Source organism: Balaenoptera borealis (genome assembly GCF_965194805.1).
Source record: "Balaenoptera borealis genome assembly, chromosome: 12".
NCBI classification, from domain to species: domain Eukaryota; kingdom Metazoa; phylum Chordata; class Mammalia; order Artiodactyla; family Balaenopteridae; genus Balaenoptera; species Balaenoptera borealis.
In genome coordinates, this window is record NC_138869.1 from 77,142,415 (window position 1) to 77,168,151 (window position 25,737).

Genomic DNA, 25,737 nt, shown 5'->3' on the forward strand with positions numbered 1-25,737 from the left:
GCCCATACATTACATTTGATGAGTTATATCTCCTGTTTCCCTTAATGTATAGGTTCCTGCCTCTGTTTTCTTCCCCCTTGCAATTGTTTGTGGAGTAAACTGGGTAGTTGTCCAAATAGAGTTGTCCACTGGCTGAATTTTGCTGATTGTGTCTACACGGTGTTCTCTAGGCACCGTGCTCTTGTCTGTTTTCCCGAAGACCGATATTTAGATGTAGGAGCTTATTCAGATTCAGGGTTGATTTCTCGGGCAAGGACACTTCATAGGTAGTATCGTGTACTTCCTCCTGGAGGCTGTCTCTCTCTGTGATGTTAAAGTGGATCAGTGGATTTCACTGTTGTCTGTCCAATCTATACGTTATGTATAATTTCCCATTAGCTGTTCGCTAGATGCTCATTCATTCTCATTGCCGTTAGGGTTAGGAACTAGTGACATTCTACTTTTGTCATTCCCTCTCCATCTGTTAGCCAGAATGCTTCCTCTATAAAGAGAAACTTCCTCTCATCAGCTTTTTGGTTACCCTGAAGTACTGTTTATACAGGAAAGGCTTGATTCTCTTCTCCTCCCCCTTATTTTTAACCAGTTTTCAAAATAATGTGTTGGTTCTCTAGCTTCCTCCAAAGATGACTGGTGAGGTCTTTTAAAAAAATATATCATTATGAACTCATGGCTTTTAAAACATTTCATGTGTTTCAATTCATCGCAGGTGTTATTTTTTTTGATCTTCACATTGTCCCATCTTTGGCCAGAGAGCACCTCTCAGGCTGGCTCCTTTTGATACCCTCTCCCTTTGACAGCATCCTCATTTTCTAGTCTGAACAAACAGCCCAGGCTCACAGGAGAAGGAAGAGACCCAGCCCAGCGGGTCTTTAAAACTGTCAGCTCCCTGGGAGCAAAACCCAGCTCTCCTCTCTGGTGTTTCTGCCGTGGAGCTCGCCTGGCACAGGGCTAGGCTCAGGGTGGGCTCCCAGGTTCCTGTGGCAGACACAGAGGAGGCTGAGCTCTGGGCACTGGACGAGGCACCTCTGTGTCTGTGAATGCTGGGCCCTGATCCCCACAGAGACTAGCAAAGTTTGGCAAATGGTGCACCCTCCCCTCAACGCTGACCCCTTGTTTCCCCTACTCTGTCTCCACATTTTCCCTCAACACTTTCCCAGGTCAGAACCATCCAGTCCTGGACGTGGGACCACATCGGCGACTGCAGTGGACATGGCTGGGCCGGGCTGAGCTGCAGTTTGGGGACCAGACCCTCCATGTGTCCACCGTGCAGATGTGGCTGCTGTTGAATTTCAATCAGACGGAGGTGCCTCAGCTCCTTGGCCTCTAGCTGTCTTCTTCTCTGCTTTGTCTGTCACTGTTCTTCTCAAGTCTCTCCCTCCTTCCTTCTGTCCTCCCTCTTATTTTCCTTTCCCTTGACTGTCTTCTCCTGACTGGCCCTGTTTCTCCTGACCAGGAGGTGTCAGTAGAGGCTTTGCTGAAGAATTCTGACCTCAGCCCCAAGCTGCTGCTCCAGGCACTCCTGCCCCTCACCGCTGACAGCGGCCCTTTGACCCTGCAGGAGGGTCAGGACTTCCCACATGGGGGTAGGTCCGAGGGGGGCTGGGCTGAGCCTCTGCTCCGAGGGGGCGGGGCTCTCCGGGTGGGGGTGGTGTAGGGAATGAGAATGGGGTCCCCTTTGCCCCACTCCTCTGTCCTTTCCCCTCCTCGGGCGCTGACTGGGAGCGGGTTCCAGGCGTGCTGCAGCTCCGTGAGCCTGGGCTCTGGCCCCATGGGGAGGCCCTGTGGCTGCTACCTCCCCAGACGTACCTGAACGTAGAGGAGGATGAGGGCCGAACCCTGGAGCAGAAGAGGAACCTCTTGAGCTGTCTTCTTGTCCGTATTCTGAAAGCCCACGGAGAGAAGGGCCTCCACATCGACCAGCTGGTTTGTCTGGTAGGCAGAGGAGACTGTGATGGTGGTGGGAGAGGTAGGGAGTCGTGCTTGGGGGTGGGGTTGGAGGCAGGGGTCATCACAGGGAAGGTGAACTGTCTCAGCCCGAGACCTGGTAGGATGACATTTCCATTTGGGTTTTCTGTTCCCGACGGGCAGTTAGACAGAAGGTAGAGACCAGACATGAGTGCTGACCATGTGCCAGGCTCTATTCTAAGAGTTTACATGATTAAGTCATTTAATCCACACAAAAATACTATGAGATAGGTGGTGGTGGAGTTATTATTATTATTACTATTATTATTATTGTTCTCATTTGACAGATAAGAAAAATGAGGCATGAATTAGTAACTGATCCATAGTCACACAGCTAGTAAGGGCAGAGCCGGGCATTGAACCCAGGCAAGCTGGCTTCTCTGGGTAAAAGCATCCCACCTGTTTCCTCTCCTCCCGTCCAGGTGCTGGAGGCCTGGCAGAAGGGTCCAAATCCCCTTGGAAGCCTGGGCCGCGCTGTTGCCGGGGGCGTGGCCTGTACCAGCACCGATGTCCTCTCTTGCATCCTGCACCTCCTGGGCCAGGGCTACGTGGAACGACGGGATGACCGCCCCCAGATCCTGATGTATGCCAGCCCGGAGCCCATGGGGCCCTGCCGAGGTCAGGCAGAGGTCCCCTTATGTGGCAGCCAGACCTCCGAGACCTCCAAGCCTAGGTAGCCACCCCTAGCTCTGTCCCCCTACTGCCACCCAGGACGGATGGCACTGCAGTGACATGGGAGGGGTCGTAGCGCCAAAGTCAGGCTCCCAGTGGAAAAATATTTCATTTCTTTCTTTGTCTAACCCCGTTTTCCCTGTCCCTGTTATCTCCCCCATTTTGCTAGTCTTCATTCCCCCTCCCAGCACCGTCATCCCCTTCTTTGCCTCCTTCCCAAGCAGGGCCCTTGCTCTCCCCAGCCTCCTAAAGCCAACCCTTAGGCAAGGGACCCAGACATGTAAACTCCTTTCTGGATGTCTTTCATTCTAAGCAAAATTGAAATATTATGCAGATATGTATTGAGTACTAACCGTGCACTTTGCTCAGTGAAATATACAAATTCTAGCTTTCAGGAAGTCTGTTCTACAGAGGAATTTGCCGTAGGATTCCCCTAAGTAGCTGGCACCCCTAAAGCTTTTTACATCAGCTCCAGTTCACCAGGAGTTGTTACGGCTCTACTTTTATGCCTGCTGTTCACACTGTGTGTAAAGCAAGTTATCTAGAGTAATCTTTCTCCAGCTTTCACACGCACACACGTTCAAATTCAGTTGAGCTCCCGGTGACACTTAGGCTGCTGGTCCACAGACCGCACTTTGAGGTGTAAAGCTGTAGATTGTTTCTCACCGGACACCCTGGTAGTATTTTGGGCGGGACCTGCAGTAGGATTGTCCCATCCACTGTAGGTCAATTAGCATCGTGACCCCTGCCCACTAGATTCCTGTAGTGCCCCCAGTCATTGCAACTGCCAGCCCCCCACCCCTTACAAATGCTCCTGTGGAGGCTGTGCTCTGACGGTTGGATGGTTATCCTCAGGTTGGTTAAGCAAGTGTGGATGGAGATGTGCAAGCGGGGGCTATGGGACCAGGGTGGGGTTCAGCTAGCAGGTTGGATAAGCAGGGCAGCGAGACTGACCGCTGACTCTTCTCTCCCTCAAGCCCGGAAGTTGTGGCTGCCCTAGCATCCCTACAGCTGCCTGCGGGCCGCACCATGAGCCCCCAGGAGGTGGAAGGGTTGATGGAGCACACGGTGCGGCAGGTGCAGGAGATGCTGAACCTAGAGCCAGACGTGGCTCAGCACCTTCTGGCTCATTCCCACTGGGGCGCCGAACAGCTGCTGCAGCGCTACAGCGATAACCCCGAGCCATTGCTGCTGGCGGCCGGGCTGTGCGTCCCTCAGGCCCAGGCTGCCCCTGCACGTCCGGCCCACTGCCCTGTGTGTGTCAGCCCTCTGGAGCCCGACGACGACTTGCCCTCCCTGTGCTGCATGCACTACTGCTGTAAGGTAAGGCCCTGCCAGCTGCTCTCCTTTCCCGGCTCTCGCCCGACAACACAACTCCTTGGGAACTTCTGGGCTCCAGCCCCAGCACTGCCATTTCCCGTCCTGGGCAATGTTGAACGAGTCTCTTAGTCTCCCTTAAACTGCTTTTGTCATCGTAAGTGGTGCCTTGACACTCTACAGGTTGTTAGGATCTGGTGGTATGTGTCAGTGGTTCTCAAATTTTGCTGCATATTATAATTACTGGGAGCTTTGAAAAATCCCGATGCTCAAACTATGCCCCAGACCAATTAGAATCTCTGAAGGTGAAACCCAGGCATCTGGAGTTTTAAAAGTTCCTCAGGTGATTCCAGTGTTCAGCCAAATTTGAGAACTATAGGTAGGTAGGTAGGTAGGTAGATAGATACACACACATATACAGACTCAAGGTACTTTCTAAATGAAAAGCGTTATGAAATTGGTGATGACTGTAGTTTATGGTTTCCTTATCACCGTTCAAGGCTCTTTATCCCAGAACATCATCACTTTTTTTTTACCATATATACTCTCATTTAATATAAAAATAAGAAGGAATGGTTTAATCCAAAAAATAGCACAAAAGCAGAGGGAAGTATGAGAAGTCAGGCTGCTGTAAAGTTGAGGCAGAGAAGGCTGTAGATGGAGAGGGAGTAGTCCTCAGATGGGGAGGGGCTGAGGCAGGAAGCTGGGTACTGAGTGCCTCATCTTCCCTGCCTCACAGCTTGTAGGACCGGTGCCCAAACCCACCTACTTAGCAGGATGAGCTCCCTTGTTGCCCTGAATTCTAGTCGCCTCTCTCAGCAGCGCTGCCCCAGTGGTGGGTGACCGGGGCCGTGTGTGTTTGCATGCGTGTGTAGTTGTACTTTTTTCTCCTTCCCTTTTGCTCGGCTTCAGGTTACTCTTCTCACATAGTTGCCTCTGCTCCCTTTTTCCAGGTTCTTAATTATTTCCTTTACACTTTCACTTTTTCATTTAACTAATACTTGTCATGGACTTACTACGTGCACAGCTCTGGGTGCTGCGTGAGGGAGTGGGGAAACCCCAACTGGCAAGGACCCGAGAGCTAATACTAACCACAGCTAATATTTATGGGGGACTTACTCTGGGCCATTGTGCTGTTTTACACACATCATCTTGCTTAATTCCCAAAATAGTTCTGTGAGGTAGGTGAGCAAGCTGGTGGGACAGTGGAAGGAGAGGTGATTTGGGAGGTGGACAGGGGCCCAGATGGGTTGGGTTGGTGGACAGTGGCCTTTAATTTATGGGAAGCCCTGGTGGGTTTTAAGCAGGGAGATGATATGATCTGATTTCCATTTTTGAAAAGATCACTTTTTGTGGAGAAAAGACTTGGACAGAACAAGAGTGGAAGTAGGGACACTGGTTTGGAGACTGTTGTACAAAGAGGCAATAGTTGGTGGCAGCTGGGCCTAGGGACAGTGAAGAGGGGAGTGGACGGATTGGGACGCATTTGGAGATAGAGCTGACAGGTTTTGGTGGCTTAGGACAAGGGAATCAAGGCAATTCCTGGGTTTTTGACCTGAGCATCTGGGAGGAGGGGATGTGTCATCTTTTACTGAGTTGGGGGAAATATTTGGGCTGGAGGGCAGATTTTTGAGGGGAAATTCAATCTGTTTTGGCCAAGTGAAGTTTGAGCTGCTTTTGCTTTGTTGGACACCTGTGTGGGACTGGCAAGTGGACAGTGGATCTTTGAATTTGGAATTAAGTGGAGAGGCCTGGCTGGCAACACCCAGGGAGAGAAGAGCAGGCCCAAACTGTACCCCCATCCTGTAGAGGTGAAGAGACGGGGAGCCAGAAAATGGGACTGAGGAAAAGCAGGCTGATGGCAGAGATCCCAGCCAAAGTGGAGCCAGTGGCAATGCAGGAGCGATCAGACGGGAAATCCTGGGGTCTGGAGCAGTTGGAGGTGGTTTCCCAAGGTGAGGCTTGAGTGGCAGAGAGCGGGAGGGGGAGTCCAGGCTGGAGACCGTATTCCACTTGGCTGGGCAGCAAAAGCCAAGGGCACACCCAAAGCAGAGGGGCTCCTTGTGGGAGTGGAGTGGGCTCTGAACTGAGATGCTGGCCTTCGTCCTACAGGGCAGGGCTCCCACCCCATGGTGGTGAGGGGCCCTCATGGCCTGTGTGCTTGCAAGTGTGGGGGTCTGAATTTGGAGAAATTTCCCCTGTATGATCTCAAAAATGCAAGAATTTTGCATTCAACTTCCCAGTTTATCTGGGCTTGTTTCACTATAGAAGGGGTTGGTTTTGTTTAGTACTTTGAGTGAAAATAGTCCGGTGAAGTGCTTCTTATTTATCCTGGAGCTTTGAAACCACCTGCGGGACTCTCCAGGGGTTGGATGCATCATTTGGGGAAGCTCGGCCATCGGCAGTGTGAGGGAAAGGGTCATTAATGAAGTCTTTTGGAGGCTCGGGTGCTCATGGTGTCAGGAGCGATGGGAGAAGGAAGCGCACTGATGGGACCGGCTCCTGCGGCAGTTGAGGGCTGAGGGGATGATGGCCTGGGTTGGCGGGGGCAGTGACGTGGAAGCAAGAAAAGGATTCAAGAGTTGCGACGGCTCCAGCACTGGGGACTGGGGGAGTGGTGGGGTGGCTGATTAGGCTTTGGGGGTGCAGCTGGCGAGGCTGCTTTGTGGAGGAGGCTGAGTCTGGGGAAGCGGGAGCATCGAGACAGGCACTGAGGTGAGCAGTGGAGCCGGGAGGCGAGGCTGCAGCTGCGGCGCAGTGACCCTGGCCAGCCCCCCAGGCCTACTTTCTCTCTGACCTTCTTGCTGTCTCCAAATCTTTCTTAGAACTTCAATCTTCTCCTTTTTCTTGATTCTCTTTACCCATTCCCTTCACATCCATCCCAACAATAATTATAATTACATTACCACGGCCCGCACATCCTCAAAGTGAACTGTAATTTGGACCAATCTCAGGAAGACTCACGGAGGCCAGAAAGCTTAGGGTCAGTTTCGAGGTTGACGTAGAAGCAGGCTTGTCTCTGGCCTCGTGCGCCGTCGGGGAGGGGTGCTAGGTGAGTCACACTTGTGCTGCTCCCGCGCTGCCCCTGAGCGGCTGCTCCTGTGTCCCTCCCAGTCTTGCTGGAATGAGTACCTGACAACTCGAATTGAGCAGAACCTTGTGCTGAACTGCACCTGCCCCATTGCTGACTGCCCCGCCCAGCCCACGGGGGCCTTCATCCGCACCATCGTCTCCTCGCCAGAGGTCATCTCCAAGGTACCGCCTCCTCGGAGAGGCTCCAGTGCTCAGCCCCAGGGAGTGGGCTGACACGCGGGGTGCGGGGGGCCCGGAGGTGTGGCATCCGGAGAGACAGGCCCTCACCTCGTGGCACCTGTGTCCCCACAGTACGAAAAGGCCCTCCTGCGTGGCTACGTGGAGAGCTGTGCCAACCTGACCTGGTGCACCAACCCCCAGGGCTGCGACCGCATCCTGTGCCGCCAGGGCCTGGGCTGTGGGACCACCTGCTCCAAGTGTGGCTGGGCCTCCTGCTTCAACTGTAGCTTCCCTGAGGTGGGTGCCCACCCTGGCTCTGCCCTGGAGCCGGGATCCACCCCTCTCCCTGCCACCCACAAGGACTCTTCCGTGTCCTCCCCACACTGCCATCCTCCAGACCTGACCTCTCCCTCCCTCCCGGCAGTAAGGCTGGGCTGCGTCCTCACTGCCCCTCCTGCTCTAGGCACACTACCCTGCCAGCTGTGGCCACATGTCTCAGTGGGTGGATGATGGTGGCTACTACGATGGCATGAGCGTGGAGGCCCAGAGCAAGCATCTGGCCAAGCTCATCTCCAAGCGCTGTCCCAGCTGTCAGGCTCCCATCGAGAAGAACGAGGGGTGTCTGCAGTAAGAAGGGGGTACTGTGGGCACCGGCAGGGTCGGGGGGCATGGGAGAGGGTGGGAGGCCTGGCGGAAGGAAGGGGCAGTGGGCCTACCTGAAAGCTCAGCAGACAAGGGCAGTTACTCAGCCACCTTCACGGCACCCTCCAGAGTGATACCTGGATCTGAGTGTTCCTTGCCCCACTTTTAAGCCTACGCTGTATAGGGGAATTCAGAAGCCAGGGTGTGGTCAGTAAGGATTGGTACGGTTAAGGAGACTAAGAGGGCATGAGAGGGACCAGGGCATCTTCAGTGGTGTGTCCAGGCCCTGGGCATTCCTGGTGTGGCCCTGGCCAGAGGCAGGAGCCCTCTGACCAGCTAGCTTCCTCCACAGCATGACTTGTGCCAAATGCAACCATGGATTCTGCTGGCGCTGCCTCAAGTCCTGGAAGCCAAATCACAAAGACTATTACAACTGCTCCGCCATGGTAAGGGGCTGGCGCCGGAAGGAGGGGGCAGAGGCCCAAGGGCAGTGAGGATGAGATGCTGCCGCAGGGCCTGGGCACAGACGTCTCTGTGTCCCAAGCAGCCGAACAGCTGTTGGGACGAAGGCTCAGTGGGGAGAAGACAGAAGCCACCTGGGCCTACAGGTGCTGAGAGTTCTATCTTGGGAGGTCTGTGCATGAAGACCTTCAGCTCCAGAGTCGGACGTCTCACACCGAGGTGGCTACAGAGGCCGGGGCGGGCTGGGCACTCCCAGGAAGCACCAGCGCAGAGCAGAGCGAGGACTTTGAGTCAGAGCCTGGCTCCGCTGTGTACTCAGTTAACCTGTCCAGGCCTCAGCGCCCTTATCTGTAAAAGAGGATGATAGTCTGACCTACCTCACAGTTATGAGAACTGAATGAGAAAACCTGGGTAAAGCATCAGAAGGCCTCCATGAATGGTAGTTGGCCTGATTATTAACCTCATCCTGCCCTGCCAAGCACCCGACAGCCCTCTCAACGTGTCTTTCCCAGGTAAGCAAAGCAGCTCGCCAGGAGAAGCGGTTCCAGGACTATAACGAGAGGTGTACTTTCCATCACCAGGCCCGGGTGAGCAGGGCGGAGACGGCTGGGTCGGTGAGGAGGTCAGAGGGCTGGGCCAGATGGCCGGGCAGAGGCTAGAGGTCCCAGGGAGACGAGTGCTCTTCTGACTGGGTGGGGATGCGCGTGCTGGCACTGACCGCCTTCCCTGCACAGGACTTTGCTGTGAACTTGCGGAACCGCGCATCTGCCATCCACGAGGTGCCCCCACCCAGATCCTTCACCTTCCTCAGCGACGCCTGCCGGGGTCTCGAGCAGGCTCGAAAGGTGTGGGGCGGGGCAGGGGGGCGATGTGCCCAGGGGTCTGGTGGGCTGGGAGAGGGAGGGAGGGAGGAAGAAGCTGGCGGGAGGCGGCCTCAGCGGGAGCGGCGGCCTGGGCTCCGCAGGTGCTGGCCTACGCCTGCGTGTACAGCTTCTACAATCAGGACACGGAGCACATGGACGTGGTGGAGCAGCAGACTGAGGCCCTGGAGCTGCACACCAACGCCCTGCAGATCCTCCTGGGTGAGCCCCCTGCCCGCTCGGTGCTCTCTCATGCCCCCTCTCCCCCAGCACCCAGCCCCGACACACAAACGGGTGGGTGACCAGAGCCAGCTGCCCACCTTCATTCTGTCCCCTTCCTGCCCTTCATAGCCTTATCGCCGTTACAGAGTTCCAGTCCTCAGGTACACAGTACACAGACCTTCACCCGACCTTTGCTTTGGTTACGACCTGTCCCCACCTCTAGGCACTAGGCCCCGGTAGATGTGGGTGGCACATAGTGGGCGTCCAGTATGCATCTGTGGAAGGACGGGAAGAAGGGAGGGAGCCCCCGTACCCTGCCCCCTCTGCAGAAGAGACCCTGCTGCGCTGCAGAGACCTGGCCTCCTCGCTGCGCCTCCTGCGGGCAGAGCACCTCAGCACGGGCCTGGAGCTGCTGCGGCGGATCCAGGAGCGGCTGCTGGCCATCCTGCAGCACTCCACCCAGGTAGCCGCCCAGCCGGCCCGGCCGCCCTGGGGGATCCTGAAGGAAAGGCGTCAAGGGCAAATGGACCTGGCGTGCATCCTAGCTCCCAGGCCTGCCCCTTAGCCACCTGGCATTTCCTGCAAAATGGAGTTGGTTATCCCAGATCAAGGGTATTTGGCCAGTTGCTTGCTCCCCAGAATCACTTGGGGAGCTTTTTCAGAAGATTCTTTGCAGACGTGGATTTAGAATCCTAGGACTGGGGGCAGGGGACTGGCATCCACCGGAATAGGGGATCTGAGGTTCTTTCTGGCTCTAATACTCTGATGTCGAGTCTAAACTAGGAATCCCACCCTCAGAGAGCTTACGGACTGGTAGTAACTTGGGCAGAAAAGGCGTGAACATACATGGGAAGCGGGGGTGGTGCCTCACCGCAGTATCCTGGGTCTCTGGAGACCACCTCTGAGTCACATTACACAGAGGCAGTGGCTTGTGGAGGGCGGTGCTGGGGGGGGGGTGCATTCCTGGCAGGGGCCGGGCCCCCCTCAGCCCTCAGGGGACGCTGGGTGAAGCGAGGCTGGGCACAGAGGCCCCGTGTCCTCTACTCTCCTGCTCCCCGCATCCTCCCGTCTCCTTGCCAGGATTTCCGGGTTGGTCTCCAGAGCCCATCATCAGAGGCCCGGGAGGCGAAAGGATCCAACGTGCCCGGCAGTCAGTGAGTGGAGGGGGCAGAGCCACGGAGGGGGCGTGGGAGGCGCCAGGCTTCCTCTGGGGCTGAGCGTGGCGCTCTCCCAGGCCCCAGGGCTCCTCGGGGCTGCAGGCGGAGGAGGAGGAGGAGGAGGACGACGACGACGAGGACGATGTGCCTGAGTGGCAGCAGGATGAGTTTGAAGAGGAGCTGGACAATGACAGCTTCTCCTATGACGAGGAGTCTGAGAACCTGGACCGAGAGACTTTCTTCTTTGGCGACGAGGAGGAAGACGACGAGGGCTACGATTGAGGGGTAGGATGCAGGGAGCGCTGGAGCCGCCAGAGTCCTGGGGCCACGGACGGGCTCAGGAGGGCACCCTTCCCCCTGTCTTGAGGGTAGGCGGTTACCAGTGTCTGCGGCACCGTCTTCTGTTCACTGAATAAACTTTTTTTCATATACTTCTCTGGAAGCAGACCAGACAGCTTCCTCAATGGGCCACTTCAACTTCCCCCTCCATTGCACACACCCAACCCTCCTCCTCCTTTACTGTTTTCTTTAGGCGTCCAGACTTCCATCCTAAGAGAAAGTCCACAGCAGACCTGTGTGACTTACACCGATAAAGGGAAATAAAGGTCCACGTGGTACAGGGCCAGGGACAGGCTGGCCCACTTGCCTCAGACCCAGCCCTGCATCAGAGACAGAGAGGAATGGCCACTCCCACGATCGATCAGCTTCCTCCACACTCCTGAGTGTTCCTGGGGGGAGCTTGAGGGCGTTAGGAAGTATCCTCGTCTTGGGGGCCTGTGGACCTTTAAAGGGTCTCTACATCTTGAAGTGAAGTGGGGTGTTAAGAGGATATTATGGGGGACCTGCCCCCACCCCACTCTCACACAGACGGAAAGTTAGAATTGTAAACATGCCATGAATCTGGTACTGGGGCTAAGGGGTAGGAATGGTACTAGAGCAAGTCTGGGGTCAGGAGAATTTAATAAGCTGGGGTGAGGTCAAGTGGGGGGGTCAGGGGAGCAGCCTCCCGCTCGGGAGGATCCGCTGCAAAGTATCCATCCAGCACGCCGCTGCCTCTTCCGCCTCGTAGCCCCACACCTGGACCCGCGAGCCTTCGGCTGCTCCCCGGATCGTGGCTGAGAGCACTGAGGAGGAGGAGGGAGGTGAAGGTGGCTCCCTCCCACACTCCCCCCTCCCCTCCCTTTCCTGTCCCTTTTTGGGTGGGCACTGTGCTCAGACCCCCCCCCCCCCCCCGCAAGGAAGGAGCGGAGGGTGGGGTCCTCAGAGAGCTGGGGAGGGAGGCAGGGGCGGCCATCCAGGGCTGGGAGTGCTCACCTCGGCCAGACTGCGGGCGGAACAGGCACAGGACTGGTTTATTGCGGGCCACGGCCCGGCCCAGCTCGTAGCCTACACCCAGAGAGGGCTGGGCCACTTCTACACAACCACTGGGAAGAAAGAGGAGACCAAGGCTCACTCGGGCTTGTAAGGGAGACATGACAGAGTCTGGCTGTAGTGGGGAGGGAGCTCTAGAAAGTCCCTTCTAGGTGGGGAGGCCAGGCATGTCCAGGGGATCTAAGACCCCAGGGGAGTTTGCAGGCAGGGGGCAGCGCCACTCACCCTCTGCCTGCTGCAGCCAGGCCAGGTCCCTCTCATGGATGAGCCTGTCGCCCCCAGCAGCCTCTTCCCCTGTGGTCGAGGGAAAGCTGGTCAACGGCTCGCCCTGGTCCTCAGTTCCTCTCCTCTGCTCTCGACCCTCTCAGGCCCACCCTGCTCATGGAAGCGGGGAGACAGAAGAGATGACCTCCAGGGGCCCACCCAACACTAAGATTCCATGAAAATGAGTGAGGAAATGAAACAGCCCGAAAGAAAAATTCACTCCTGTGCAAGGGGATGTGTGATTAGGGCCAGAGGAGTGATACAGATGAGATGAAGGGAAGGAAGAACTAATTCACCGTGGGTCAGTGATCGGGGTGGAGAGAATGAGGAATCGCATCCCAGGTGGGGGAAAGGCAGGCAGTACCAAGAGGCTGGCCCCGTGCAGGGAAACTAGGGCCTCATAGACTCTCAAGCTGTGGTGGGTATGAGAACCACCCGAGAACTTGACCAAACTACAAAGACCCAGGTGTCAGTGAGCCCAGGCTGCTCTCCAGGTGATTCTCATAGCCAGGTAAGTTTGAGAACCAGTGCCGGAATGCAGAGTGTAACCAGTAGGGGTGTCGGCAAGGAAGGCAGGCGAGGCGCTGGGGTCACAGGGCAAGGAGCCCAGCTTTCCAGCTTGATTAAAATCCACTAGGAGCACGAGGCTCACAGCCCCCCAGATCAGAGCAGAATAACTGGAGAACTTGTTAAAAGTGGACTCTAAGGCTTTATCCCAGAATCTGCATTTTCAACATGCTCCCGCAGATGATTGTTGAGCACAGTAAAGTTGGAGAGCCACCAGGCAGGGGGGCACAGACCCCGAAACCAAAAAGACTTAAGCTTCAGGGTCCCTGGCTTGCACAGGCCCTTCCCAAAGCCCCAGCAATTGTGATTTGTGATTTCGTCTTTTGAAAGAGGTCGCCCAGAATTGCATTGGGTCCCTCAGATCCTGGATCTGCCCCTGGTGGGGAAAGGGGAAAACACTTAAGGTTTTCTGAGAAGTACAAGAGTTCTGGCACCATTTCCAAAGTAGAAAGTCAGCCAGATTCCGGGCCAATCACGCCGCAGGAGCAGCACATACTGGTAACAGTCTGATCAGAGGGCCTGAGAGAGACGGTGGTCGCGGGAGCTGGGGTCTGCCGGGTCTGAGGGAGGGCTGATACCTCGGCCCAAAGAGGGGTAGCACGAGGGAAAGCGTTAGTCCTAGGTGGGAGAGAAGATGCCAGCGGGTGAGGCATCTCGCTGAAGCAGCCCGGCCCACTCCGTTCTGCTCCTCTCTACAAACGCCTCCGGGAAGAGCCCGACAAAGTTTTCCAAGAAGGACCCAAAGGTCAAGATAGTAACTGAATGCGGAGAGTGGGCTCACAGGTAGGACGCACGCGGGCCGCCTTTCCTTATCGGGCACGGGCCCTGCCGGGAGCTTCCCCGCAGGAGAGCGGGCCTGGGTCGAGGGGCCGGACCTGCCCTCGCCCTCCCGGCTGACCGCGCCCCGCTCCCCGGCGGCCTCACCGCGCGCGCCCTGATCGGCGGTCGCCACGTGCTCGGTGAGCTCCGCCCCAAAGCGCCGCAGCCGCGACACGATCCTCCCGTACAGCTCCCGGTCCTCGCGTCCGCCGGGGATGCTCCCGCCGAAGTACAAGGAGGGGCGGCCCGGCTCCCCGCGCTCCGGCCGCCGCCGCCGCCGCACTTCCCTCCCCGCGCCAGGGGGCGCCCGCCTACGGCACGTGACCCGGCCCGCCTGCGGGGCTCCGGTGCAGGAGTGTCCACACTTGTGAAATGGAGACGTCAACCGTACCCACGTGTGGGAATCCACCGCCTCCCGGACTTCTTTAACTCGTCCAGGCAGAAGGCGGGGTCCTCCCGATCTTATACACTGCTCCCCGCCGCCCCCAGGCCACCGCATCTCTGCCAAAGGCAACTTCATCCTCCCAGCTCTTCAGGTCCCAAAGCTTGGAGTCAGTTTTGACTCTTCTCTTTCCATCAAACCCTACCTCCAATCTATCGGCAACCCCTACGGGTGACTTCTCCTTTCCAAATAAATACAGATTCTGACGCCCACCTGTTGGGGAACCAACCTTGGGTCAGCCCACCCCGCCCCCCCCCCCCCAAAGCCTCTCTGCAGACACCTGGTTGTGGTGAAGGAAAGGGCAGCGATTACTGCAGGGTTCCAAGCAAGGAGTTCAGGACAGGAGTGCTCAAAAAACCCAAACTCCCCCTTGGGGTTCAGGAAAGCATTTTTAAAGGCCAGGAGAGGGAGGGGAGTCCCAGGGTAGGAGATTAACTAGAGCACAATTCTCTGATTGGTTGATGGTGAGGTAACGGGGCCGTGTCACAGGGGTGAACATTATCAATCCTCAGGTTCCCTTAGGTCTGGGGGCTACGAGCGCATGGTCATCAGGTAGTTAATTTCTTCCATTTGGTGGTGGTTTGAGCATCTGCCAAACAACTCAGAAAATGTGCAGATAGTGTTATCTAGGTACTTCAGAGAGCAGCTAAAGCAGAGGATATGGGAAAGGGGTCTGTCCCGGGAAGACCCCATAAGGTCCTGCTTGGTTACACCTCCACCACCTCCGCTGCCACCCCCTCCTCCAAGCCTCCACCACCTCTCTCAACAGCCTCCTCACTGTCACCTCACTTTCCTGCTACACAGTCTGGTCTCCAGCAGGGGGACCCTGTGAACACATTCATTAGGTCATGTCCTCCTCAGCCAAACCCTCCAATGGCTCCCACCTCACTTGGGGTAAAACCCAAAACCCCTGCAGTGGCCCACCAGCCCCACAGGATCTGGTGACCCTCTTACCTCTCTCATCCCAGCTCCATTACTCTCACTGGCTGTTTTGCAGCCACGCTGCCTTTCTGGCTCTTCCTCAAGCAAGCTGGACATGCTCTTCCTCAGATCCTTTGCATTTGCTGTTCTCTGGAACCCTTTTCTCCCAGAGAGCTCCCTGGTCACTCCCTTACCTCCTCCAAGTCTGTTCAGGTCACCTTCCCTGACCACCCTCTTCAATATGGCAGCCTCCCATCTCTATCACCCTCCTGTGCCTTGTCTTTTCTCCTCTCATTACCATATAACTGATTAATTTTGTTGTATGTCTTTCTACACTCAGTAGAATGTAAGTCCCCAGAAGGACAGGCATTTTTCTCTATTTTTTTATCCCTAGCTTCTAAAACTGTGCCTGGCACATAGGAAACATTTATCAAATATTTGTTGAATGAATGAGTGGATTAAATGAGCAGCTGCATTTGATAGCACTTTGTAATCTGCTCAGCCCTAGACTAAGCTAATAGAAGCAGAGTCTGCAGGGAGCCAGGCAAACACACCATGGCTCACTGGTAATAACAATGATTTCTCCCTCATTTTATTTTGAAAATTACACAAATATAGGACAAAAACTTCAAATGGAATGAGAGAGTACACAGTGGAAAGGGAGTCCTGAGACCCCAATCCCATTCCCCAGAGGAGCGCATCATCGGAGGTTTCTTCTGAATTCTTCCTGATTAACTATAAAACACCAAAGCATGGAGTGACAGAGCAGACACAATAACCATTTTTTTAAAATGCAAAGACACAAAGAGAAGGCAAAGACATCTTAGGCTACCTCTGTCCTCTGATGGACCCAGCTCCAAAGATACACGAACCATGGGGCAAACGTGTGTGCACAGCTGTGCACTAGTGCTCTCAGCACCTTTGCACACACAGCCACAGCTGCACACTTAGGAGGCTGGCCTCAGGTGCCAGAGGCCTTGAGGGGCAACCTCCTTCACTCTCCCTACCCTCAGTCATGCCGTCCTCTGGTTCTCGCCACAGGTGAGGAACACATGTTCACATATAGACACAGAGCATCTTGTTTCTGCCTCGGTGTCTTCAAGAAAATAAGCCGGCCTCCGTCTCCTTAGCTCCCGCACTTCTGATGTGCCTGGCATCCCCACCTCAGGCTGAAGGAGAAAGAGGAGAGAGATATTTTGTCTGTTTCTCTAAATGGGATATAAAGCCCTGCGATTGGTTCTGTGTCCACAGTTGAGTTGGGTGAGGATGCAGAGCCAGCCATGGCTGGCAGCTCAGATCCTCGGCTCAGTGCAGAGAGGCCTGAGTTGGAGGGACAGGGCACTAAGTGATGGGTTGGGGGACCAAGGGTGGTGGGCAGGTCAGTGTATCCAACTTATATACCAGTAAAGGGAGCAGCAGAAGACTGTCTATTGCATGATTGTATTTAAGTGAAATGTCCAGAAAGGGCATATTTAGAGATACAGAAAGCAGAGCAGTGGAGGGCTGGGGTGGGAGTGGGAAATGACTGCAGGGTAGGGCCCAAGGAAATCTTCTGGGGTGATGGAGATGTTCGAAAACTGGACTGTAGTGAAGATTGCACAAGTCTATAAATTTACAAAATATTAAATTGTACACTTACAAACGGCAAACTTTATTGACATGTAAGTTATTCCTCATAAAGCTGTTTTTATTTATTTATTTATTTTTATAAACTTATTTTATTTTATTTATTTTATTTTTGGCTGCATTGGGTCTTCACTGCTGCACGTGGGCTTTTCTCTGGTTGTGGCGAGCGGGGCTACTCTTCGTTGCAATGCGCAGGCTTCTCATTGTGGTGGCCTCTCGTGTTGCGGAGCACAGGCTCTAGGCGTGCGGGCTTCAGTAGTTGTGGCACATGGGCTCAGTAGTTGTGGCTCACGGGCTCTAAAGCGCAGGCTCAGTAGTTGTGGCACACGGGCTTAGTTGCGGCGCATGGGCTTAGTTGCTCTGCGGCATGTGGGATCTTCCCGGACCAGGGCTCGAACCTGTGTCCCTTGCATTGGCAGGCGGATTCCCAACTACTGCGCCACCAGGGAAGCCCTAAAGCTGTTTTCAAAAAGGCAAAAATAAAGTACTGAAAATAGTATCAATATAATGAGATTCAACAATTATCAATTTATGACCAATTTATGATCTTGTTTCACCTATATGCATATTCAATTTCCCGCTGTCCTATTGTGATGCAAATTGGCTACGTGTTCAACACTGTCTCCATTCCCCCTGATAATATTTTTTCAAGTATTTCTTTTGTTGTTACATTTAAAAATCTGTATGTCTTGACAACTACTTAAGGGGAAGATAAGATTTCTTTCTACTAAGTGTGATACTGTGATACTTTAGGCATTAAAGCACAGCTAGTTCTTCTTTCCTAGTTTCATAATGGCATTTTAACAGATGGAATTTTATTTTAACAGACGGAAGTAGCGTTTGTTGTAAGGTGTATGTAACCTATGTTAACTTCGTGGTCTGAAGTGTCTAGCTATCAAGCGGATTCTTTAGTAGACCAAATCTTTTGTCACTGAAGTGTTCTGAAGCATATACCTTGATGTTTAAAAGAAAAATATTCGTTAAAGCAACTTTTCATCTTCTGGGATCTACTTTTTAAAACTTCCATCCCCTGTAGTTATCAACTGCATGTGCCAGGCCTCTAGAAATTAGTATGTTAAACCGAACCAACTTGATGGGAGTCACTATCCATACATAGGGCTTGTTTTCCAAAGAAAATTATTGTTTAGAGTAGCAAGATTATAATCCTACCTAGGCATGTTGTAAAGCCGTTTGAAAAGTAACTGAGAGCAAGTTTTGTGAATAGAAATGTAGTGCTCAAGTCACATCCTCCTTTAAACGTTGTAACAAATACAGATGAATTAAAAAGAAGTTATGTAAGAAAAAGCAAATTGAAGATCATATTAGTTCATTTGTAAATTTTTTTTTTTTTTTTTTGCTGCGTTGGGTCTTCGTTGCTGCGCGCGGGCTTTTTTCTCTGGTTGTGGAGAGCAGGAGCTACTCTTCCTTGCAGTGTGCAGGCTTCTCATTGCGGTGGCTTCTCTTGTTTCGGAGCATGGGCTCTAGGCGTGCAGGCTTCAGTAGTTGTGGCACACAGGCTCAGTGGTTGTAGCTCGTGGGCTCTAGAGCGCAGGCTCAGTATGTGTGGCGCACGGGCTTAGTTGCTCCGCGGCATGTGGGATCTTCCCGGACCAGGGCTTGAACCCGTGTCCCATGCATTGGCAGGTGGATTCTTAACCACTGCATCACCAGGGGAGTCCTCATTGTGGTTTTGATTTACATTTTCCTGATGATTAATGATGTTAGGCAACTTCTCACGTATCTGTTGTTCATTTGTACGTCTTCTTTGGAAAAATGTCTATTCAGATCCTCTACCCATTTTTTTTTTTTTTTTAAGATTTTTAGAAATTTCATGTAATGTCTGAAACATTTATATTAACATATTTCCATACAAATAGCCCAATGAAAGTTTAGTATTAGTTGTTTTGTTTGTTTTTTTATACTGCAGGTTCTTATTAGGCATCAATTTTATACACATCAGTGTATACATTTCAATCCCAATCGCTCAATTCAGCACACCACCATCCCCACCCCACCGCAGTTTTCCCCCCTTGGTGTCCATATGTCCATTCTCTACATCTGTGTCTCAACTTCTGCCCTGCAAACTGGCTCATTCTACCCATTTTTAAATCAGATTTTCTTGAGTTGTATGAATTCTTTACATTTTTTAGATATTAGCTGCTCATCAGATATATGATTTGTAATATTTTCTCCCACTTCGTAGGCTGCCTTTTCATCCTGTTGATGGTTTCCTTTGCTGTATACCTTCCCATGTTTAACAACCAAAAAACTGGGAGGATACATGGAACAATGACGTTTGAACATTGGCCATCAGGCGGCCTAAGACAGTGACTCCTGAAAGACGAAACAAGCCAGGTGAGAGTATTGTCTGCAGGGTTTCTAGGCTGCAGGCAGGAGGGATCCAGGCTGAGCCTGGCTGTCTCCTTGAGCTGAGGAGACGGAAGGGGAGGCCAAGGCAGCTAGTTTGCAGGATAGAGCACAGGATAGGTCAGAGAGCTCTGGAATCTTCAGAGGGTTCCCTGGGACAGTCAGCTGAGGACTGATCAGCACACATGTGTGAGGAAAGTATCTGAGGTGGGAAAAGAACCATCTGAATGAACAGAGAGAACAATCTTTGGAGCCCACACAAGATGCAAATCATGCCTTTCCCTCCAGCTGAAGGAGTAAAACCTCATAATTCTTGGGGCATTGGGTAAATGATACCAAAGGGTTTGCCTCAGTGGTGGGGAAAATTAGGCCCAGACTAGATGCTTCTCAGTTCCCTCCTAATGAAGACTTAAAAAGTAAGCCTTGAAAGGATCAAACTGTTTCTAAGTAAATTAATTGCATCCCAGATCAAAGCTCAAGAGTATTTACTGAAGCACAAAAATATCCAGGACACCACAAGGTAAAATTAACAATATTTGGCATCCAATTTAAAAAATTACAGTATGGAAAGGAGCAGAAATGTATGACCTACAGTGGAAAGATAAACCAACTGAAATGGTTTCAGAAATGATTCCGATAATAAAATTAGTAGACAGTTTGTTAAAAGAGTTATTACTATTCCATGTGTTTAAGAAGTTAGAAGGAAAATTAAATATGGAAGATTTTTAAAAGACCCAGGTCAAACTTCTATAAATGTAAACTACAATAAAAAAAAATACATTGAATGGGATTCATACCAGATTACATGCTGCAAAAGCAAAGATGAATAAAGTTGAATAAATAGCAGTAGAAACTATCCAAAATGAAACACGGTGAGAGAAAAGACTGGGAAAAAAATGAACAAAGCTCAGTGAGCTGCAGGGCAACTTCAAGCAGCCTAGTAGACAGAATATTTGGAGTCCCTGAAGGAAAGAGAAGAGTAGAAAAAATATTTGAGTAAATCGTGGCCAAAAGTATTCTGAACTTGATGAAAACTATAAATCCACAGATACAAGATGCTCAACAAACCCCAAGCACAAGAAACATACATACAGAGACTTCCCTGGTGGTCCAGTGGTTAAGAATCCACCTTCCAATGCAGGGGACTCGGGTTCGATCCCTGGTCGGGGAACTAAGATCCCACATGCCATGCCACAGCTAGAGGCAACTAAGCCCGCATGCCACACTAGAGAGAAGCTCGTGCACGGCAACAAAGCCCGCGCGCTGCAACGAAAGATCCCATGTGCTGCAACTAAGACCAGGTGCAGCCAAATAAATAAATAAATATTTTTAAAAAACTTAAAAAAAAAAGAAACATGCATACAACTACACCAAGGCACATCATAATCAAGTAGCTTAAAAACAGTGATAAAGAGAAAATCGTAAAAGTAGCCAGAGGAGTAGAAAACATTACATACAGAGGAAGCAAAGATAAGGATAACTGCAGATTTTTCATCAGAAGCAATGCAAGCTAGAAGATGGTCCAGCAACATTTCTAAAATACTGAAAAAGAAAAAAGTCAACCTAGAATTCTAACCTAATACTCAGATCAGACTGTGTCTTATCTCTGCTCAAGTTCTTCAGTGACTTCCTGTCTAAAAGTCTGAGTCCTCTGTACATTGACTCTGCGACAGAGATGCTCATGCAGTAGGCTTATTGGGATGTGCTCTGAGGATCAACATCTGGGGAGGACTGAAGGAAGCAGCACTGGGCAGAGTAGATGCTGAGTTTTGACGCAGCCTCAACAGAAACCTTGGCTCACCCTATCGGGGGTTCGTAAATGGGATGTTCCTTCAGAGCGGCCTTGAGTTGGGGTGATGGTGCCAGGCCTTTGTACTCACGGGTCTATCATCGATTGGCTATGGGATGCCCCAGGAAGGGCACATGATCTTGGGCATGGCAGCTCCCTTGGTCAAGGGCAATTCCAGACAGAGAGTGAGCTGAGAGAGCCAGTCTTCAGCACCCCAGGCAGCCAGGGAAATGAGTCCCTGGATTCTGAAGGAGGATCTGGATGGCTCACCACATTGTCCACTATGCTTCCAAAAACTAAATGGAGAGAAGCTAATCTCCTTAGCACAGCACACAAGGCCCGTCTTTCATGATCTTGCACAAAGTCACCCCCAGCTCACCACACACTGTCTTCTCAGCCTGGAAGTCTGTCCCACCCTCTGGCCCCACTCATCTGTTGAAAAACTCCTACTAATCCTTCAAATTACAGTCGAGTGCACCTCCTCCAAGAAGTCTCTTCTGGCTACTTTTGCAGATTCAATGATCCTTCTTGTCAGCATAGAGGTTAGAAGCATGCACCCTGGGGCCAGGGTTTGAATCCCAGCTCTGCCACTTGTTAGCTGTGTACATAACTTAAGGCAAATTATTCAACCTCTCTGCATCTTAGTTTCCTCATCTATACAATGGGTATAACACTAGTACGCTACCTCAAAGGGTTGTTATGAGGGTTAAATGAGTTAATATATGAAAGGTCAGAACAGTGTCTGGCAGGAGTAAATCGTTACTGCTATTATTATTGTTGTTGTCGTTGTGGTTGTTGTTGAAGTTACTCAGTGTGCATTTGTTGAAGACAAGAAGGATGGAAGGAAGGGACCTGAGAGAGACAAACTGCAAAAGTATGCTCAGGGAATGTTGAGTAATCCAATCTGTCAGAAGGGTAATAATAGCCTCTCTGGGCCCATATTGGGAAGAATGTTTCATGTCACAGTAAAGAGTGTGCATCTAATTTGCTAAGAGAAACAAGAGTTTGTCAACAGATGGGAGAAAGGACCAAAGAAAGAAAGGGCCAGGTTGAGACAGGAGGTAAGGAGTATATATATATATACGGCGAGGTGAGAGTTACAGGTGAGGGATGGTGTTAGAAGAAATGGGGGGGGCTTATGAGAGGATGGGTACAGGTGAGGGGAAATGAGTTTAGAGGAAAGTAATATGAACGTATGGAAGATTATGTGGGAAAATCAGTTGAGGCTGATGGGAACAGGTGAGGGGAAATGAGTTTAGAGGAAAGTAATATGAACGTATGGAAGATTATGTGGGAAAATCAGTTGAGGCTGATGGGAACAGGTGAGGAGTGATAGAGACATGCTGGGAGTGGTGAAGATAAAGCAGGATGGAGACAGGTGAGGTTTGTGGGGACAGGTAAAGAGTGACAGGGCCCTGCAGGGGGATGGGGGTCAAGCGAATGGCAGAGACCAGTGAAGAGAATCTATGAGCAGAAACAGGTCCATACGAGAGAGAGTCCTAGGGCCGCAGGAGTGGAGAAAGGAGCAGAGTAGACTGTGATGTCAGAGCAAGGGCGGTGATGTAAGAGCCGGGGCGGTGAGGAGGTGATGTCAGGGCTGGTGCTGATGCTGGCGGCGCAGTGCATTGTGGGCAGCTCCCCGCTCTGCCGCTGCCGCCGCCGTCGCCGTCGCCCGAGAAGGATCCGGGCCGGGCCGGGCCGGGATGGTCCCGGTCGGGAGGCCGCCGCCACCGCCGCCGGAGGGAGCGGGCCGCCCAGCACCGCACTGAGCCGCCCACGCCCCCGCCCCCTCTCCGCCCCGGCCCCGGGGGATGCGCCGCCCGGAGCCGCTGCCTCCGCCGCCGCAGCCGCAGCCGCAGCCGCAGCGGGCTCAGAGCAGGTGAGGCGAGGCGAGCCGAGGCGAGGCGGGGCGGGGCCGGCCGGCCGGGCGGGGGTCGGGGAGGGGTCTCCTTCTGTGAACCCATCGGGCCTCCGCCCTGGCTCACCTCCCAGCGCAGCCTTCTCCAGTTCCCCCTCCCTGTGCCGTCTCCAGCTCCGCCCGAGGTGGGACGCTGGCCTACACAGCCTGGGCCGCATACCGAGGCCTGGATCGGCGCCCTGCCCCCCAGCACACCCACCCTCTCCAGCCTGTCCTCCAGGCGTTTTGCTCCTCGCTTCTCATCTCTGTCCCCATCCCTATGGCTTCACTCTCCTGACATCCCTGACAGTCGTTCCCTGCTGTCTCCATAACCTCTCTCCCTTGTCCTCCCACCAGCCTCCTTGCCTACTTCCTCATCCCTTCAACTGTGCCCAGAAGCCCTTCTCATGGTCCTGTCCCCTCTCCATCTGTCATGATTATCCCTCACCTGTCTCTGTCTTATGCAACCCCTTCCTCTGATCCTGTCACCCTTGTCCCTTGCATTCCCTGTGCCCCCTTCCACACCTCTCTTCACCTGTTCCCATTACCCCTCACTGATCTTCCTCACCTCTCCTTACCTGGGCTCCCAGATTCCCACACACACCTGGCTTACACCTTGCACAGGTGCACACCAACACTTATATGCACATGCCATGATGAGCTCGCAACCACCTAGATATACACCCCCAACACACACACCTGCACGCACGCACACACATCATCGGTCCCACACTCTCATACATACACACTTGCTGACAGATATAAAACCTCCTCCACAAGCCCTCTCTCTCCACACACCCATCCCTCCACACACTAAAGGGTCCTGAGGGGGCGGTCATGGGGCAGCCAGGTTCCGTGTGTCTGTGTCATCCAACCCTAGCCTGGGCTGAGTGCAGTCCTCTGAGGCAGAGAGTGGGAAGGATGGTGGGCAGGGAGAGGCAGGGAACCCTCATTTATCCTCTTGCCTCCACTCCCCCTTTTCCCACCTCACCTGTTCCTCTATGCTTGCCCATCTATAGAATGGGAGCAGGACTCACATCTTCCTCATCAATCTATAGAATCCACCATCACAGGACTGGAAGGCCCACCAGAGGTCACCCTGTTTAACTCCTTAAGGCTCCCTCCCTACTGGTTCAATTGCTTCTTCAATCTTGTCCTCATCCTGTCTCTCCACCTTTATTCCAGAATCCCCCATCACTCCCTCTCCCTTCATCCTGCCATTGCTCTCACTGCCCTCTGAATTCCTGATGCCCCATTTGCCACTTGGCAGAAGGAAGGCAGAGGCCTATTTAATATCCTCACAGTCCTGATACTCTGAAGTTGTGTGGATTGGAGGAAACAGTCAGCTGAGTCATTTGGCAGAAAAAGAGTGACAGTGTCCCTCTCCCTGAAGATCCCTCATGGCACACCATGACTTGTGGAAGGTTGTTTCCACGCCTTCGCCATCCCACGCTGCCCCTGTACCAGGATGGTCAGACACAGGAGCCCTGGGGAATGAGTCCATCCCAAGTAAAGACAGGCTCATGGAGTTCCCGCCCCATCCATTGGTATCTTAGGCACTTTCCTCCTCTCCACCTCCCCCACCATACCCAGCCTGAGGAGCTTCCTTCCATCTGTGACTGTCCAGGGTCACTGGGAGGCCAGAGCTGTGTACTTATAAAAAGTGTAGGGGGTAAGGAGAGAGGAAAAGATCCATTCCTGTACCGGGGTGGCAGAGATCTCAAAGAGCCATCTCTTCTGGCCCCTGCCCACATACGGGCACATCACACACCAACAGACACAAAACCACACATAAGCACACGTGGACACAGATGTACAGACACAAAGACACAGACACATAGACACACACAAAAAGACACACAAAGACATATACACACTCATACAGAGGGTACACACAGACACACACATGCGCACACTGACATTTCCCTGGGTAACACTGGCTGGCTTTCCCAGCCCTCACACTTGGGACACTCCCCCTGATATCCAACTTCTACCTATCCGAATGCGACAAGAGCTATGTTTCTTCCTTAGCAGACACAGAAAAGTGTGGGCAGAGGCTCTCTCACCCACTGGCCATCCAGACCCACTGCTCCCTGGCACATCTGCCTTCTCTTAGGCCGCTTCCACTTCCCTGCTGTCCTCACCTCCCTCCAGTTCAGCCTGCCTCTCTCCCTCTGAGTGGCCACAGGGCTGCCATACCTCTAAAATCCATGTCTTGAATCCATCGCCTTATGTTCACCCCATCACTCACATCCTTGCTTCTCACCGCCGTGGCCGTGTCAGTGGTTTGGGCTCAGCTCTGAGTACGGTTGCAGCCTCCTCACTCAGCACCATCCTCAAGGGGCTGTTGGGTAGCTCCTCATTTTCGGATAATCACATCTCCCATGGTTGATTGGAGGTCTCTGTCACTCTGGTGTGTGTCTTCCCTGGGTCACCCTTTGGTTCAGCAGGTCTCCCCTTTCAATAAGCCTCAGATACACAGTTCCTTGGGCACGGTGTGGCACGGGAAATGTGCGGGTGTGGGGGCCACAGATCGAATCCCCAGACTGGTCCTTCTTGGCTCAGGTCTCCCCTTCCTAAGCACTGATTCCAGTCTGGTGCGCCCCTTGGTCAGCAAGTCTTCCCCACATTAGTTAGCATATGTCTCTTTGGGAAACCCTTTCCCCACAGCCTGTTCACACATCATTTTCCTCTCCTTTTTCTACCACATGTGTGTGCCCGTTGCTGGTTTTCACATCTCCAGTTTGTAGTTTGTATCTCCCTTCCTGTGAATGGCATTTCTGTCTTCTCCTCTGACCTCCCCTTGGTTTTTACACAATGCTTCCCCCATTGACCCCTAGGGCATCCACCCAGTGGGCCAGGGAAGGATGCCTGCCAGGAGAATGGAACTCCCCTCCTCCATATCTGCAAGTGGGTCCCGGGTCCTAACCTGCCCCCCTCACAGTCCCTCCCCACTCCCCCAGGTAGATGGCCCCTTCAGGGCAGGCCCTGCGGACACCCCTCCCTCCGGCTGGCGGATGCAGTGCCTAGCGGCCGCTCTTAAGGACGAAACCAACATGAGTGGGGGAGGGGAGCAGGCCGACATCCTGCCGGCCAACTACGTGGTCAAGGATCGCTGGAAGGTG

At 53.0% G+C, this 25,737-nt stretch overlaps 3 protein-coding genes across 6 annotated transcripts in view; 2 read left to right on the forward strand and 1 right to left on the reverse strand.

The window, feature by feature from the left end:
- CUL9 (cullin 9) overlaps positions 1 to 10,996 on the forward strand; it is a 39,186-nt gene extending 28,190 nt beyond the window's left edge. For 2 of the 3 annotated variants that reach the window (XM_082345464.1, XM_082345465.1), the window contains 15 exons: positions 1,158 to 1,303; positions 1,454 to 1,583; positions 1,733 to 1,932; positions 2,388 to 2,638; positions 3,615 to 3,960; positions 7,069 to 7,209; positions 7,339 to 7,503; positions 7,670 to 7,833; positions 8,201 to 8,294; positions 8,823 to 8,897; positions 9,045 to 9,155; positions 9,275 to 9,392; positions 9,722 to 9,855; positions 10,473 to 10,546; positions 10,627 to 10,996. In XM_082345464.1, coding sequence (XP_082201590.1) covers positions 1,158 to 1,303; positions 1,454 to 1,583; positions 1,733 to 1,932; positions 2,388 to 2,638; positions 3,615 to 3,960; positions 7,069 to 7,209; positions 7,339 to 7,503; positions 7,670 to 7,833; positions 8,201 to 8,294; positions 8,823 to 8,897; positions 9,045 to 9,155; positions 9,275 to 9,392; positions 9,722 to 9,855; positions 10,473 to 10,546; positions 10,627 to 10,831 — 2,354 coding nt within the window. In that variant the 3' untranslated portion in view covers positions 10,832 to 10,996. Of the gene's footprint in view, positions 1 to 1,157; positions 1,304 to 1,453; positions 1,584 to 1,732; positions 1,933 to 2,387; positions 2,639 to 3,614; positions 3,961 to 7,068; positions 7,210 to 7,338; positions 7,504 to 7,669; positions 7,834 to 8,200; positions 8,295 to 8,822; positions 8,898 to 9,044; positions 9,156 to 9,274; positions 9,393 to 9,521; positions 9,856 to 10,472; positions 10,547 to 10,626 lie in introns of those variants that run through there. The other variant, XM_082345466.1, reaches the window with a different exon arrangement.
- Positions 10,997 to 11,074: 78 nt separating this feature from the next.
- DNPH1 (2'-deoxynucleoside 5'-phosphate N-hydrolase 1) lies at positions 11,075 to 14,069 on the reverse strand (the record flags this gene model as incomplete). The annotated part of the gene is given in 6 exon segments (XM_082347256.1): positions 11,075 to 11,611; positions 11,614 to 11,673; positions 11,864 to 11,965; positions 11,968 to 11,973; positions 12,146 to 12,214; positions 13,676 to 14,069. Coding segments are annotated over 6 exon segments (735 nt in total). The 3' UTR covers positions 11,075 to 11,507.
- An 8,315-nt stretch (positions 14,070 to 22,384) lies between these two features.
- Positions 22,385 to 25,737, forward strand: part of TTBK1 (tau tubulin kinase 1) — a 41,565-nt gene continuing 38,212 nt past the window's right edge. Inside the window, exons 1-2 of one of the 2 annotated variants that reach the window (XM_082345845.1) lie at positions 22,385 to 22,594; positions 25,576 to 25,737. In XM_082345845.1, the coding sequence (XP_082201971.1) occupies positions 25,630 to 25,737 (108 nt within the window). In that variant the 5' untranslated portion in view covers positions 22,385 to 22,594; positions 25,576 to 25,629. Of the gene's footprint in view, positions 22,595 to 22,863 lie in introns of those variants that run through there. The other variant, XM_082345844.1, reaches the window with a different exon arrangement.